The 16,500-nt window shown below is 49.9% G+C and overlaps 1 protein-coding gene across 12 annotated transcripts in view; it reads right to left on the bottom strand.

Moving 5' to 3' along the window:
• Positions 1-2,536: 2,536 nt before the first annotated feature.
• LOC144938535 (pumilio homolog 2-like) overlaps positions 2,537-16,500 on the bottom strand; it is a 39,124-nt gene continuing 25,160 nt past the window's right edge. For 8 of the 12 annotated variants that reach the window (XM_078866437.1, XM_078866438.1, XM_078866443.1 and 5 more), the window contains 12 exons: positions 15,892-16,027; positions 15,059-15,226; positions 13,485-14,024; positions 12,369-12,632; positions 11,308-11,821; positions 10,266-10,395; positions 9,664-9,791; positions 8,989-9,136; positions 8,149-8,274; positions 7,264-7,385; positions 5,832-6,024; positions 2,537-5,332 (listed from right to left, as the gene is read on the bottom strand). In XM_078866437.1, the coding sequence (XP_078722563.1) occupies positions 5,198-5,332; positions 5,832-6,024; positions 7,264-7,385; positions 8,149-8,274; positions 8,989-9,136; positions 9,664-9,791; positions 10,266-10,395; positions 11,308-11,821; positions 12,369-12,632; positions 13,485-14,024; positions 15,059-15,226; positions 15,892-16,027 (2,604 nt within the window). In that variant the 3' untranslated portion in view covers positions 2,537-5,197. Of the gene's footprint in view, positions 5,333-5,831; positions 6,025-7,263; positions 7,386-8,148; positions 8,275-8,988; positions 9,137-9,662; positions 9,792-10,265; positions 10,396-11,307; positions 11,822-12,368; positions 12,633-13,484; positions 14,025-15,058; positions 15,227-15,891; positions 16,028-16,500 lie in introns of all 12 variants that reach the window. The other 4 variants (XM_078866439.1, XM_078866449.1, XM_078866448.1 and 1 more) reach the window with 2 other exon arrangements.

Genomic DNA, 16,500 nt, shown 5'->3' with positions numbered 1-16,500 from the left:
CTACCAGCTCCGCATGAATGTGTTTGAAGACACGCACACTCGACAGACGAAGACCCCGACTCCAACAGCAGCTCCGAGCCTCTCCTCGACCCCTCTTTATCCTCAGCGTGGCCATCTCCCTTGACCCGTGGCCACGCCCTTTCTCTCGGTCCCTGATCCGCACGTGCCCCCTTCCGTCACTTGGCCACAGCCCCTGTTCTCGATCCTTCTCGTAGACCCCAGATCGTTTCCCTGTCTGCCCATTCATCTGTCCCCTCGTCTCTTCCTATGCTAATTCCCCTGTCATTACTCCCCTGTGACCGCTCGTCCCCTGTACTGCCTTTACAAATTTACAGACCCGACGCAGACAGTCTCACGGGGAAGCCGATACGACTGTGGCCACCCAGAACGGAACCATGGGACGTGCAAGTCCAATGTTTGAGGCATAACCACCAAAGCCAATAACCTCACTCCCTGGGTTTTGATCTTCCACCGATACCCGTGGTTCAGCTCAAACCGCATCCACTGCACAAACCGTGGCAGCAGTAGATGCGGTTTGCACCTGTTGGTGATGCACAGATGGAAATGTTTGAACTCCCCCCGCAGTCGTGGTGGAAGGAATCCAGAAAACCCTGGAGAAACCCCACAAAGCATGATGGCAAGAACAGAAATGTCATTTATTGGCAAACTCGCAGTCCCCACGCCTGCTACGTTTGCTGGCGACACACGCTAGTTTCGCCCTTTATGTAAGATGCTGCTTCGTGTCAGATCTGATGAGAAAGGCGGACAGCAGGATTCGTTCGGTCAGCCAGTGACTCGAACATACCACAATTCAATTCTTCTCAGGAATAAAAACGTATTTGATGGTACCTGAATAAAGACAAGCTCAGGATACAGATTTGGGCGACCGCAAAATAAAGGACATTCGTCTAAAAACATTTCACAATTGTCATTATTACCCCAGGAAAACCGAAATCAGACACCTACAAAGCAAATAAAAATGCTGAAAAGTGTGAAGATGCATGGTTGGTATTACGCTTAGAGGAACACATGCGTCAATGCAAATTAAGAGACGACTTCAGAAGTGTCGTGGCTGTGACGGTTCCACCTGAAGACGGAAGCTTGTGTTGCCTCCGAAACGTCGTGATTTTTATTTTATTTTTATTAATTTTAATGTTTTACCTACGTGACTTTACCGAAAAAACCTAAGAATATGAATCATTGCAGTCACGAAAGCTTCAAATCGTGAATTAAGAAGAGTGATATGATGACCGATGGTTGAGGCTGACAATGGCATGAGTCGAACGATCCAAAACCTGGAATTAAGACCACAAAAGCAGATGGAGAAAATGGGATCATCTCGTGTAGCAACAGCAAGATGGACAATTGGCATCGTGGGATCACGAGATGACTTTTGGATTTATGTTGCTGCGGAGAGAGCATGGTTGATAACGATGCTCACCAACACCCGACACTTTGATCCGGTTGTGGGAATGGAGCCCAATGCCACTCGGTCTTCACCGTGGACTCGCACCCAAGCGACCAAAGCCACACAAGCGAATAAAATCAAAATCGTTACAACCGAGGGTTTTTTTTCCTCCTTTCTTTATTAGTAGCGTAATTTATACTCAACGCATCACTAATACATCATTAATACAGTATTAATAAGTATCGTTGCTTGGTGAGCGAAAAAAAGCGTGAAATTGAGGTCAAAAAGCAGACGGCACTGGGTTGAAAAACGTGGCTCCATTTGACTACAGTAATACGTGGGGGTTTTTTGTGTGTAAATAAAATAGTTGCCATGGAAACAAAGAAGCCTTTAACACGTACGTGACACGTAACGGTGTTTGCGAGTCCCCAAAATGAAGATGGCAAATATTATGGGCGGGGGGGGGGGCGTGTTTGAATTTCATTTCTTCCAAGTTTCAGCACGCACCGGTAGCAGCCACGATAAGGAATTCACGGGCATGCATCCCATTTACACAGCGGACTCTTTTTTCACTTGGAACGGTTCGTAACTTTCCGCGCGTATTTTAGGTTTCGGTGGCGGTGGTGTTCTTGTTCGTGAAAGAGCCGTAAAGTTGCCACGCCGGTGACGAGCAGCGCGCGCGGGTCACAGGTTTCGTACTCAAAAACAGTCTTGAGGGGGGAGGGTGAAAAACCAGAAACTTTCCGTGCCCTTTTGAAAATTAACCGCGAATCCAAGATGAAAGCAAAAGGTGAATATAGATAGTTTTGAGTGCATTTTTCTTTTAAACTCAAATTCCCTCCTGTACATCGCTTTATATAGCCGGATCGGCACCGATTTTACAAGGAAATAAATTCATTACATTATATTTTTTTCCATGGTAACTACGTTAGAGAAGGGGTGAGCAAAGTATAAAGCCAAACGTTAACTATGTATATGCACAGCAGTCGAACCATGATAAAAATCCAAACAAAACTGTAATCTGAAACGTATTAACAGTGATAAAGAATAAAATTACACGAGAGTATTGACACGAAAGGGGAACGACTCCCATTCAGTTATACAAAGCTTGAAAAATGTCCACTCAAGTTACTTGGGTATAATTTATGTTACACCACATTACAGCTAGATAAGAGAATGTACATCAACATGTAGGATTCCACAGCATTCAAACTTGGCTTGTTTGTTTTTTCTTTTCTTTTTTTAGCAAGATTTTCACATATACAGTAAGCCGGTTTACAATGTATACAAATATAATGTACAATCATGTTAATTATTACACTGTGCACCTCTAACATACACGAAGTGTTTGTTTTGATTACCATCAGTATTATTCATACATAATAAGACATCATACACTGTATACAGGGAAGAAAATAATATTAGCCCAAGCATGATTAATATATTTCATACAATACTACAATTAACAATGCATCCAATCTCAGATTACATAAAAATCCAACGTGGTTTCTATATATGTATGGTATCTAAGTTAACAACACGCCTTAGGATCCTACACAATGCTTACAGACCTGCGAAAAAACGACACTGCAGGACAGAAGGGTTTAGAGACTTGGGGCTTTCCATCTGCTGGCCACTGAGATATTACGAAATAAATGGTGCCAACGAAACGGCGGCATCGGGACCGGCTAACTCGTGGTGTGTCAAGGTGCGTTGTGGGGGGCTGCACGCAAAGCACAACGGCTCAAAGTCGGCTCCCAATTCGAGACCCCTAGGAGGCCGAACCGGTCGATTCTTCCTCGATACGCAGGCCCTGCCACCCACTCCCAGCCGGGCTGGGCTTGGAGGTGGTTTAAAAGCAGCAAAGCCCAACACCTCATTCAGCCTCGGGGGGGGGGGGGGGGGGGTTAGGGGTGGAACGGGAAAATAAGAATTGGCGTCGTCAATCCAAAGAGATGCTGGATGATGACAATGACAGCCCCGAGCGAGATCCCCTTCTCCGGATGTTAGCCGTGAATTACAAAAAAATAAGAAAACACCCGCACAAGTTGCAAAAAGCTGCTACTACTGAAACCACGCAGTACCATGCATCACCCCCTGGGTTCGATTGCCCTCCCCTTCCTCTACCCACCGGTGACAAAAAGAAGCTCATGTTTAAAAATCCCTCACTTTCTTTTGAGGTCAAATCAATGTCTGTGCGCACCGCTCGGGGCTGCGGTGTGGAAAGATGCAGAACATGCGACACGTTCGTCGTCACTCGCAACAAATCCAATGTCCGAGGTCGACGCATCTCCTCTTATTATCTCCCGCGACTACCCGCAACGTGTTGTTTCTGTCGTCTCGTTTTCAAACTTTCTTTCTTCTCCCATGTTTTCAAGAAGGCAAGCACGGAAGGCTTGTGGTGGTCAAAGTAACCCCGTAAAGGTCGGTGGCGAACGCGTGCCCCCCTCCCCAAAAAATACATATGTATACGTATAAATATATATGTATGCTTGGCAAGCGCACATGTACACACACACACCACACGAACCTTTACACGTGTACAGCGATAGGTGGTAAAAGTCTTCGAAAAATGCAAACGAGTCAATCGACGCCCTCCGAACGAAGTCCGAATGGCCACGCTGTCGAGCGAAATCGGTGTGGCCTCAGCGGCCACGCGCGGTTGTGGCCTGACACGAGTTGGCAGACGCAGTGGGGGGGGGGGGGGCCGCAACTACAAGACGACACTCGGGTGCAACTCGCACAAGGTGGTCCGGGAACCAACGGAAGGGGGGGGGGGGGAAGCCGAGAGACCACTCGTTGAAGACCGCGTGAATATGCATTATCTGTTGTTGAAAAATCGAGTCCAAACATCTGACAAGTTTTACAAAGACATTTAACACGAGTCAGCTTCCCTGGACATGAGCACATGTAAGGAACCACTTAACACCCACTCTTCTCCTGGCCTTTTTGTTATGTACAGCAATTCACAAACTATGTAATATGTTGTGTTTTTTTTTTCGCACTATGGACACTACGATAAATCACAAACCGATGCTTTTGTACAAATTTTTTTTAACCTCAAATATACGCAAATCTACGACTAAAAACTTGTACTGCAAATCTCAAAATTTCTTTACAAACTTATGAAAAAATGGACAATCTAGTTACAGGTTAACGCGGGGTAAAATTAAACGCTACTCAATTTAAAGGCTGTGAGTGGCGCGCCGAGCATCGCCCTCGCAAGCGGCCGTTTGTGTGGGCAAACTCTGAGTGGGTTAAAGATTTAACGTCTCCTTCAGTGCCCAATGCGGGGGCCAATGTAATGTACAAACCTATTTTACAAATGGCTTCTACACGGAGGCGCCGATTGGTCACGCGGCGAGGACCGCCGGCGTGTGAAAGAAAGGAAACACGCGCGGCGCTGGTGCCGACGAAACGCTCGCGCGAGAGATTTTAAAAAACCAAACTCCGCCGCAGCCGCTTGGGAGGAATCGCGTGGCGAGTGGGCAGGAGTAAGAGAACCAAGAGAGGTTTTGTCTTTGTGATGGTTATTTATATTAAAAAATAATAATGTACAGAAAGGAAAATTATTACCCCGGGAAGTAACACACTGGTTAATTTTACACTGGGACGTTTAGGGGGGGAGTGGGGTCCTTTCTAATGAGCTCTCTCACAGGTCGACGGTGAAGGCAGGACGGAGCAAAAGAAAGGCTGCCCTTTCACCTGCTCGGCCTGGGAATAAAGCCCCGTGAGAGTGGGCAATGGCGGGTGGGTGCTGGGGACGACGGGTGGGTGGCGGCCGCTGTTTCAGATCATGCCGTTGGCCGTGGGCACGCCGAGGGGCCCAAGATCGGCGCTGTTCTTCAGGAAGTACTTCTCCAGCTTGGCCAGGATGTGCTTTCCGTACGTGTACTTGCGCAGGGTCGCCACGTGGGGCCGGATCTGCACACGGGAAAGCGCACGGAGAGGTGGGGGGGGGGGGCGGCGGCCGGTCAACAAAACCTTCGGAGACCTTCATGCCGTGGATGCACTCGGGGAAAATATGTAGGGCAATGGTCGGCAAAGCGTAAATGGCAACGGTTGTCTCAATTTTCCATTGCAAAAAATGTAGTCGGCAAAATTAGATCGTATACGATCGTTCTTTTCACCGAGTGGGCAGCTTAGCCAATTTACAATCAAGTCGCAAGACAGATGCCAACGTGACTATCCAAGGCTGTGCACCGTTGACCAAACACACTTTCCATCGCCTCGTCCAAACCCCATTCTCTTAACCAGCTGCTGTATTAAATACGTTGCTGGCGACGACTGCTGGCGACGATCGACCCAGGCATTGCCACCGTTTCCTAAGGGCGCTAATTTTCTGTTGAACACGGACAGCAATGGACTAACCCCCCGCCCTCCCTCGACCCTAACCCCTCAAAAACCTCCGCCGCCCCATCACCTTGTGCATGAGGATCTTGCGCTGCGGAGGCTCGGCCACGTCGATCATCTTCTGCACAACATAGTTGGCGTACTGATCCTTCATCATGGCGTAGAGCGGTCCGTGCGAGCCCTCGCCGCTCGCGCACACCTCCTCGATCAGCATGGCTCGCTCGGCACGCGACGAGTGCGACACGCACTTCTCCACCACGTTGCTGCCGACGGGAGGAATCCCGATTGAACGTTGTTAATTATCGGTCCCGTCTTTTTTTTGGTCACGGTGGGTTGAGCACAGGCTCCAGAGACCCAAATAAACAGCATTGTTCAAAACATTTATGAATATGTTTTACACTTTCTGGCAATAAAACAGGTGGAAAGACATTCGAACACTGGATAACTTTTGCAAGGCATCAAGCGTGCATTCACTGCTCAATCCGAGCTGTAAGTATTCTTGAATTGTCTCTGTACTGTTTCGCCTTTTAAGCGTTCTCCGGTCTGATACTGGTGAGACAAGGCCATGGAGAAGGCTGTCGCTGGTGTCGGTCAATACGTTTCAAAGACAATGCCATATATGATCAGAGCATGTTTATTTGCATGTTTTGCCATAAGTATGTGTGGTTAATGCAGACGTGATGCCCTCCAAAATATATCTATGTGGTGTTTGAACATCCTAACACCTCCTGTTTTCTAGCCAGAACGTGATAAAGACTATTCTTATTTTTAATCAGTTTTGATGCTGGCAAAAATGTCCCATCGATAGAGCAGTGTTGCACTTGTAATAGTTAAGAATGTATTTGTTGCCTTAATTGAGCAAGGTTATGAGAGTTTGGAAGAACAACCTCTGGGAGGAGATTCCAAAGCAGCACAGTTACCAATGATAATTAAATACGTATTGGGGAAAATGTATGCACTTGCATGTGTTCTGTAATGCTTTCTAACATGCATGATAGATTGCTATCATATGCTTATTCCTTCCTTGTTTCTACATATTATTTTGTCAAACGCTTACCATGGACACAAGGCGTAATTAACACGCCTCGGCATTTGGGATGGAGAGATTCAATTGAAGAATGCCCGTTTTGTCTCGTTTTTAGTCTCGTTAGTGAGGTTATCATTTCACATGTTAGCCTAAACATATTATTAGCAGTTAAGCTGAGTATTTCCATCAACTGTCGACAATCCATTCTTACGCGCAAACTTCAACGCACATTATCACGAGCGTAAAAATATATATTTTTTTTTTTGGTCGCAAATCCGATGCCCAATTAAACACAATGAAAGCCAAACATCTCTCGTGCGTGTCTTAAATTCCACGAAAGCTGCGTTCTCCTTTTTTTTACGTGGCGCACACAAAGTAGCCGATTTCGCGGTACCCCCTTGCGATTTGGTCAACAGGCCAGACGCAGGGCGGTGGTGGTGCGGGCCGCCCTGCTTAGCTGCGGGCCAAGGCGTACCTGGCGAACTTGTGCTGGCTCAACGCGAGCACCTTCCCCCGGAGCTCCGCCACGATCTTGCTTTTATCCTCGGGCCGCCCGTGCTCCAGGACGTGTTGGATCACGTAGTTGCCGTACTGATCCTGCCGGCGACGACACGATTCAATATTAAAAGCCGTGAGCTGCGGCATTTTAAGTTTTTTGTTATTACATTTATTGTCACTTGCGAACAAGCGTTCACTAAGTTGCGCGAGTTTTTTTTTTAATTTGATAACAACACGCGAGCCCCGGGCAAACCACACCGAAAAGTTCCAACAATGGGGTACAGAACGTCACCGGGATAAACAATCCCAGGCTGGGGACCTCGCGCAAATTGGGGAAGACGAAAATTAAAACGGGGAGGGGGAGACAGAGAAGAATAGTATGCAATATCCAGTGTCCACGTTTCCAGTGTGTGTGTGTATATAAAATACGTCACAGCAGGCGATATGCAACTCTGGCTGTCGCCCGATGAGGCTGGTTGTAATTACCGAATTGTGTTTTTGGGATTACTCAACAAGATATCGGTGTGCTGCACTTGTAAGGATTTGGCACGTTTTGTTGAGGTGACAAAGCTTATTAATTAATTGGCTGTGTCGGGTGGTGCTGGGTTTAACGACACATTTATATTTACACGCTCTAACCCAGGGAAAAAAACCTCTTAGTATGGACGAATTAAACATGTTATTCTGTAGGCAGCACACTTACACAAAGATCCCCCATATAGCCTTAACAGTGGGGGGGCAAGTGCTGTTAGCGAGCACCTATTAAGGCCGGAATGGCACACGCTTACACACACACACCCACCCACACCCACGGGGATATTTGAAACAACCGACGGTTGCGCTCATGGGCGAGGGGTCCCACCTGCACGAGAGCCTCCGTGTGCTGATGCAGCTCCTCCAGGATGGGGAGGGTTTGCTCCGGGGTGCAGTGCTCCAGGATCCTCTGTATCACGCGGCAGCCGTACGGGTGCGTCGACAGCGCAAACACCTTCGCACGCGGGCCCAGCGAGGAGTTACGGGGGGGGGGGGGGGGGGAGTGTACGAGGACGAATTAGTTATTCGTTCCTTTTGTGAGCGAGCAGAATTTTCACGTCAGCTGTAACCGATCGGTACCACGTGTTATTAGAAGACGCAGAGCGAGCAAAACGTTTGACGTAGAGAGCCTGTGTTAGGCTTGTACGTTTGCCCGACGCCCTCTGTCCCGGGGCTGCGAGGCGTAAAGCTCGAAGCTTCGTTCACGAGACGCGATAAGAAGTTAAAGACGCACGTGTTGCGGGCGTTATGCCCATTTGCACCACTAGAGGGGACTGTAACGTTGACGGTTACACTTTCAATAATTGTTCTCATTGATGAAAGCTTCGATTGTGTGTTGAACAGCCTGATAAAATGGGTTTTCGATTTGGTGACTGAATATTCTATGAATTGTACATTCACTGATACTTAGAATGTGCTACACAATCAGGCCTTATGTTTACAGAAAGAGTAGGTTTCTGAAGTAGCCTGCTCGAAAGGGACATTGCATAGTCTGCAGACAAGCCATTACCTAAAAATGAATCAACTCTATGAACTGACCATTACCCACAAAACATTGGCCCACCACTTAACTCGATTTAGGGCAGCGTTAACGAGACCTGTAATAACACGCCCTTTTTGATTTCCAAAACGACATTCGGACAGACGCACGCGTGACGGGCGAGCCTACCTGTCCGTGGAAGGCGTCGATGACGAACTGCAACACCACCGGCTGCACGCACTCGATGCACTTCTGAACGACGTGGTTTCCGTTCTGATCCTTGACGCACTTGAGCACGTGTCCGTCAAGCTCGGCCACCATCTCTGTCTGCACCGCCCGCATGGCGCAAAGACGCATTAGGCGCAATTTACAACGCTGCACTCCTCCGCCAACCGCTCGCCACTTTACCATTTCACAACGCATCAATTGTTCAATATCATCATACTTTGATACTGGCAAAAAGGTCCCATGATAGAATTAATATCGATTGTATTGTACACGCCAATGACCATCTTCCCCAAAGCGAGGCCGAGCCTGGTCAGTGTTAGGATGTACTGTACTAGGATGGGTGACCACCAGGGCTTGCCAGATGTAGGCGTGGGACTGCGAGACTTCTACGTGGACGTCCCTGCAACTAGTTGCGAAGAATCGAATAACCGGTTGCTGCGGGCAATTAAGTTGCGTTGATTGCGAGCAATTTAAGCGGTGTCAAACGATGGACTGCTCCGGTGTGAACCCAGCTTAACAGTCTTGTTCGTTTCATTGCTCCTCTTCGACGAGGACCTCTGGACACCACTCCGAATCTAGCCTTTCCACACTTGGTTACAGGTAAAGTGTCAGCGCCCTAAACATGTCATTGATACCTGCTGTTCCTGCGGGAGAGACTCGAGAGCACGCTGGATCACTCGGCACCCGTACATCTGCAGCGCTAGGGGCAGCACGTGGCCACGGATGCGCTGGGCCAACGCCAGCTTCTGCTCCAGACTGCCAAACTGTAGTAACGCGGGAAGGTGGGGGGGGGGGGTAGTGGGGGTGGGGGAGGGAAGTGGGCAAATAGGCGGATGTCAGCAGGGCAGTTGGGAAAGGCAACAAGAGATCGAGAGGGCGGGAAAGGACCTCGAGTGGCATTATTGGATTTTCATTTGTAGTGACATTAAGGCGAGAACCTTGAAGATCAATCTGAAAAACGAATTGGTTGCTGCTGTTCTTTTTAGTTGGGAGTGTATTTTCTGAATGTTTTTCTAGTTGGAAGCTCATTTAAATGTAAAATTATTTTGGATAAATACAATGTATAGAGCTGATAATTCAGTGAACTTGTACTTTCAATAACACTGTTTTTGTTTACCGTTTTTATGGTTCCCAAGAGGGGGGGGGGGAAACCTCGCCGATTTTGGCCAAACGATGGCGACCCACAATGATGAAACGGAGATCTTTCTTGCCTCTCTCTCCCTTCGACGACTGCTCACCTCGAAGAACTTCTGAATGACGTAGTTGCCAAAGACGTCGGTCATCAGCTGGTATGAGGCCTGCAGGATCTCATTGAAGACCAGCTGTCGCTCCGCCTGCCCCGCGCGCTCCAGCTTTTGTTGGATGAACCTTGGGCGGTGGGGGAGAGACGAGGGGGTGGTGAATGAACAAAATTGTGACGAGCGGACAAGCAAGCAAGCAACAGGCCCGACGTCTCGATGCAATAGCAACGGACGTCAAAGCGCGCGCCGACCGATGCCAAACACCTCGTCGTCATTGGTGCAGAGAGACATCGGTCAACCTGGACGCGTCTACGTATGCACGTACGTTGAGCTCCTTTTCGCACCGTACGTAGCCAACCGTGCTAATCGGAGGTGCGGGGGAAGGACAACACATCCTCCATCTGCCTCTAGCGCCGCAGATGTACGGGTGCCGAGTGATCCGGTACGCCCTCGAGCCTTTCCCGCAGGAACAGAAGGTGTCAATCGAAATCTTCTTCGAACGGAAGCCGGCAGCTCAAAAGTGAACATGCGGAAAGTGGGGCTACTTTGAATGATACTCTGAATGACACCGATACACAGAACTGCCGTGCGAGACAGATCTATTGGTCACTCGGCTGCTGGAGGAGCAGAGCGCTATGCAAGGCCCTCACGCCACGGCTACAGACCAGGCCACGTCTAAATATACCAGCAATTGATCATTTTACCTATGTCTTGGTTTCAGCTAACCACCGGCAAAAGTTACTGCGATATTTTTATCGTAAAAAATATACTTTTGCCCACAAATGGGGACAACTTCCAATCATGTGACAACGGTCGCATGAATACCCGTGGATGTGTGTTCTGTAAACCAATTGATGTTCACAAACCACATTTAAAAAAACACATTTTTTGTTGGGTAGACAGAACTGTCAGAATCGGATTGCCGTACCAAGTTGCCATAACCGTTCACAGCAAAATGCCCTGGCAGTGACGGCTGCCAGCGATGATTTGCCGTAAAATGTCCCTCGTACATCGTGGCTTTCACAGCATTCACCCTCACCTGGAGCCGTGCTGGTCTTGAGCAAACTCCACAATGTGCCCCGTGAGGTCTCGCAGCTGCAGGTTGGGGAAGCGGTTGTTGCGGAAGTCTTCCAGCAGGCGACTGCGACCAGGGTTCAGTCCGTCCATCTTCCCGCCGGGTCCCCCTCCAACGCCGCCGCCGCCGACGCCACCGCCGCCGCAGACGCCTCCCCCGACGCCGCCGCCGCCGCCACCGCCAGGGCCACCTCCGGCCCCGCCGCCGCCGCAGTAACGGAACCGCATCGCCGGAGCTCCGCCGCCCACGCCGCACATCCCACCCGCCGCGCTGCCGCTCCCCCCGCCGACGGCCGCAGCGGCTGCGGCGGCGGCGGCCGCGGCGGCCGCTGCTTGGGTCGGGAAGAGCTGGCTGCCCGAGTTACCGAAGAGCGCCGAGGCGGAGCCCACGCCGACGCCCATGCCGGCCGAGCTGCGGAACTTGGCCTCGGCACCTGGCGCCGCCGACACGAAGCGCCCGCTCCCACTCGTCAGACCCCCTGGGGAGGAGATCGCGGCGGTTGGCACGAGTCCGTACGTCAGGGTCGCCTGGAGAGGCGCCAGTGGTGCTTTAAAAGTCCATCGATTAAAAATTACTGGGTTTGGCAGTGCCATTGGCTCAATGTCGCTACTACGGCCGTGTCTGAAGATGTTGTCAATTCACCGCGATGAATGGGTGATGAATGGCCTGCAATCCCTGCTAAGAGTATGCAGTGTTGCACACTCAGCAGTATTGGCTCAATGCCTATCGCTTTGCGACTCATAGCTGGCAGAAGCTGTTGTCTCAGTGGTCAGTTCTACCACTAAGATCGGGTTTTCTCCGCTCTCCTCGTCAGATCATGCCCTCTAAAAAAAAACAATTTGTAATGACTCAAACTCCGTGTATATAATACCAGACAAATCCATGCTGTTCTGCCTCCTGAAGCCACCTGCCATGCAGCACACAATTGTGTCGAGCGTATATACACGAAGTACAACAAACGTTTCATGTGGGCACACGAGCCGTACGTAGGTAAAGCGGATTTGCGCAGAGGCGGGCAAACTCACCTAAGGCTGGCGACCAGCCAAGGTTGAGGTTGGACGCCGATCCATGCGAGGGGATGGACAGCGAGGGCGGCGGAGTGAGCGAGTGGGGTGGTCCGTGGCTGGCTCCCAGCATGCCGAGTGGTCCGGGCGAGGTGGAGAATCCCAGGCCGTTGTAGAAGGGCTGCCCGATGGGTGCCAGGCTGCTGCTGGGTCGCTTATAGTCAAGGGCTGCGCCCAGCGAGTCACGTCGTAACCCCAGCGGCCCCCCGCTTGCGGCGGACGTGCCTGCGGATATAGCGGAACGATATGTCTTCACGTCGCGCGGGCTGGCGCTCCACGTTTCAACGGCCAGGTTTGTCTCACAAAAACTAAGTCGGGCCGACACGGAGGACATGAACGCACCTCGCTACGCACGGCGACCTTGTTAAAGGGCACGCCGCCCTGAATATTAATGTGCGCGCAGTATTGCCATCCCTAGACATAGGCAAATAAACGTTCATGAATATTAATGAGGTCCGTAGAAGAGTTTAATGGATAAAGTTTGGGCCCTTTCACTGCAAACCCACATTCTAAAATACATGCAAATGGAATCATGTGCTATTAAGCATGCAATATTCAAGGACTTTTTGCATAATGTGACCGTGCTCTTTGCCCCCTCAGGATATAAAAAATACTTACGTTTATGTTTTTGTAAAAGACTACCCAGTTCCGAGAAGAAGCAATTGCACTGGGCAAGCACTTGCAATTAAACCAAGAGTTTAGAAAATACCTTCTACTTGAAACAAATCTGTTGCCAGTTAACTGGAAATAATTTTAATAATTGACCTTTTTAATCCAGGAAAACTTTCAAGTCTCAAGACTTTGTTCACGAGTTTGGCACATGAGAGCAAACCAGATTAAAATAAATCTTGACCCAAAGAAAATATGAATCAACACACGAGAGGGACTGTACCTACGACATGAAAACAATAAAAAAAAAGCTCTGCGCGGATGGATTCAAGAATCCCCTGCTTTACTGCCACCTCCTGGCAGTCTGATCGCACTGCCAATCCCACAAATTCTGGCATAAACCATGACCGCAACACCACCCAGCAGAAAAACCTGACAAACGCTGAAGCTTCTAGTGGCTGCACTGACCGGTGTTGCCAAAGCCCAGTCCGGAGCCGATGCTGGCGCCCAGCGACGCCTGTGTCTGGCCGCTGTGGTTGCCGAACCCTCCCCCGAGCGGTGAACCCGCGTTGCCGAGCTGGTGGGCGCCGGGCGACGGGCCGGGCGAGAACAGCGATCCTCCGCCCCCGCCGCCGCCGCCGCCGCCCCCGCCGCCCGACATGCCGGCACCTCCCTGAGACGGGCTGGACAGCGGCCCTCCCATCCCGCCGCCGTGGTTGCCGTAGAACGCCGACGGGTGGCCCTGGGCGGCGGCGGCCGCTGCGGCGGCGGCCGCGTTGCTCATCTGGTGCTGCTGCTGCTGGTGGTGCTGCTGCTGTTGTTGTTGCTGCTGCTGTTGCTGCTGGTGCTGCTGTTGCTGCTGGTGCTGCTGCTGTTGCTGGTGGTGGTGCTGCTGCTGGGACTGCTGCTGTTGCTGGTGGTGCTGGTGATGCTGGTTGGACAGGCCCACGCCGCGGAACAGCCCGTTGATGGTGCCGGCCAGACCGCCGGCTCCACCAGCGCCACCGCCTGCCGCGTGCGAAGCAAGTTGTGAAAGCGGTGGAAAATCTTCTCATCCGTGATGTGGTCGGACGTTGTGAGTGGATAAGCAAATATGTGTGGACGATAGGAGCCGTTATACTATTGTCTGCATGTACAGTGGTTCTCAACCTTGCTTGGCTACTGTACAACCCCCCCACCCCTTGCCTGACCCTACATGGTTCTGAGAAATAAATGTATGAATAATGAACATCAATATTTGAACCAATTGCACATTTTGTTAGGTATTCGAACTAGCTAGTAACTGCAAGCGAATAAAACAAATTCAGCGGACACCCTGCACGTGTGCCGTTATTTGTTTGCACTCGCTGGTCACTCTTGGATACCACATTGTTTCCAATCAATGAGTTAGAAAGGTCTTTTATATCATTCTAGGTTACGATATGGATTTAAATTCTATTGTAGTTATGTTATATTGGCAGATTCATTCATGATTATTCACGAAGGACTCATGCGTGATAGAATTTCACAAATGTATAAATCACCCTCACGTACCCCCTGGAACATTGCCATGTAGTACCCCTAGGGCTTTGCGTACCCTCAGTTGAGAACCCCTGGTCAAACAACTATATCTCCTCTTGTATGTGAGATTAACCATCAATACATGCATTTCTGTGCTACTCTTTACATGCGAAACAATGTAAAGCAATGCTCTCCTCCTCCCAGCTCTCGTCCCCCGCCCACTCACTTTGGAAACCCTTATAATAAGCAGTTGCATTTGGAGGCTTGCCCCCTCTTGATGAAGACCGCTTGTGTTGCGATCGAAACGTCGTGGGTTTTTTTATTTTATTATTTTCGATTATTTTTATTTTGAATAAAATTTGTTATTTTTATTTTCTATCTACGTGACTTTACCGAAAGAACCAAGAATATAAACGTTGTCAATCCACTGTGAGATGAGGAACTCCCCAAGCCACGTGGGTCATGGGGGTGCGAGGGGCGTGAAGGGGGCGGTGGTGTGGAGGTGGAGCTCGAGGGGGGGGGGGGGGGGGCCGGTGTCTTACCGGCCTGAGCTGCCGCGGCAGCAGCGGCCGCGGCCGCCGAGGGGTTGATGAGCACGGGCGTGGGCCCCATGAGGCGCACGGGGCCGCCCAGGCTGGAGCGGCCCGCGCCGGGGTTCATGACGAGCGCGCCCGACGCGTCGTAGTACGCCGGCGTCAGCACCTGGTAGCCTGTGCCGTGGGGGTTGGGGGTGATTACACGGGCACACGGCGAGCGACAAACCCGTGTTTGGCACGGAGCGGCGATTGGTTCTGCCCCCCCGCTTTCCTCAGCGATTCGACGTAATTGTTAACAAATTCGTGGGTCGATTATTTGGGTTCTTTGTTGTTCTTTTTACATTCTCAATGGTAATTTGTTCATAGCTTTTGTTGGTTCAATTTGCTTCAAAGTAACATTCGCATAGCTTTTGCGTATAATTCTTACAGATCTTACAGTTTGTTTTCCAACATATCATGCAATGCACATGTATAATGCAATGCATATATGTACGCAAATGTTTTTGTTAATTTAGGCTGTGACAAATAATGCATAACTGAGAAAGTACTAAAAAGTCAACACAAAAAGATAAACAGACAGTACAAGCAAGACAGGTAATAGCCACGAGAGGGAGTTCACACGGAACAATAAAAGACAACAAAATAATTGGATTAAATAATTTGACCCCAAAATCGTGAAAACTCATCAGATTTCGTGGGGAAGTGAAGGGGTGAACCCTCAACATTTTTAACATCAACATTAATGTCGACACACGTATGTGCACGAGTGCACGCACACGGCCACTCCCGAGTTCGAATAAGTGTTGGGGGGGGGGGGGATAAAGGAGTGCGCATCGCACCTTGTACGCCTGTGGTGAGGCCCGGTCCGAAGGCGAGAGCTTGCCCAGCTGTCACTGCACCCATGGCGTCCCCTTGCTGGCCTTGAGGACTCTGGTTAGGGGTCATAGGTCGCTGGCCACTCCCAGCCCTCAGCATCTTTAAAAGAAGCACACGCGCATGCACGACGTTAAAGTTGCACAGCAGTTTAACGCGTAGGCTTTCGCGACCAGTATTATTCATAATAAAGGTTTTTGGGTTAGATCGCGTGAGAATAAATGTGTGGCAACCACCCCCCCCCCACCTCTGATCTTGTAAACCTGATGGGGTTCAATGATGACGTCATCCTGCACTATTTAAGACCGGAAAGCAGGTGGATGTCTTCACTATTTTGGCAAATCGTCTGAAGATGCTGGATGTAATTGCCAGCGAAAAGTCGTACTCAAATTCTAAATGTTGTGGATTCATGCTTCAAACACACCGGTGGGCTGAAGAAGTAACTAATTGGCGTTTTGTTAACGTGACACTTTTTTTACTGATTGGCCGTGTCGGGTGGTGGAGGGTTGAGACACATTTATACTTACGCGATCTAACCCAAAAGCCTTCATTATGAAAGTCATTGCAGTAGGGCC

Source organism: Lampetra fluviatilis, chromosome 22 (genome assembly GCF_964198595.1).
Source record: "Lampetra fluviatilis chromosome 22, kcLamFluv1.1, whole genome shotgun sequence".
Taxonomy (NCBI): domain Eukaryota; kingdom Metazoa; phylum Chordata; class Hyperoartia; order Petromyzontiformes; family Petromyzontidae; genus Lampetra; species Lampetra fluviatilis.
This window is presented reverse-complemented; position numbering and strand designations above follow the sequence as displayed.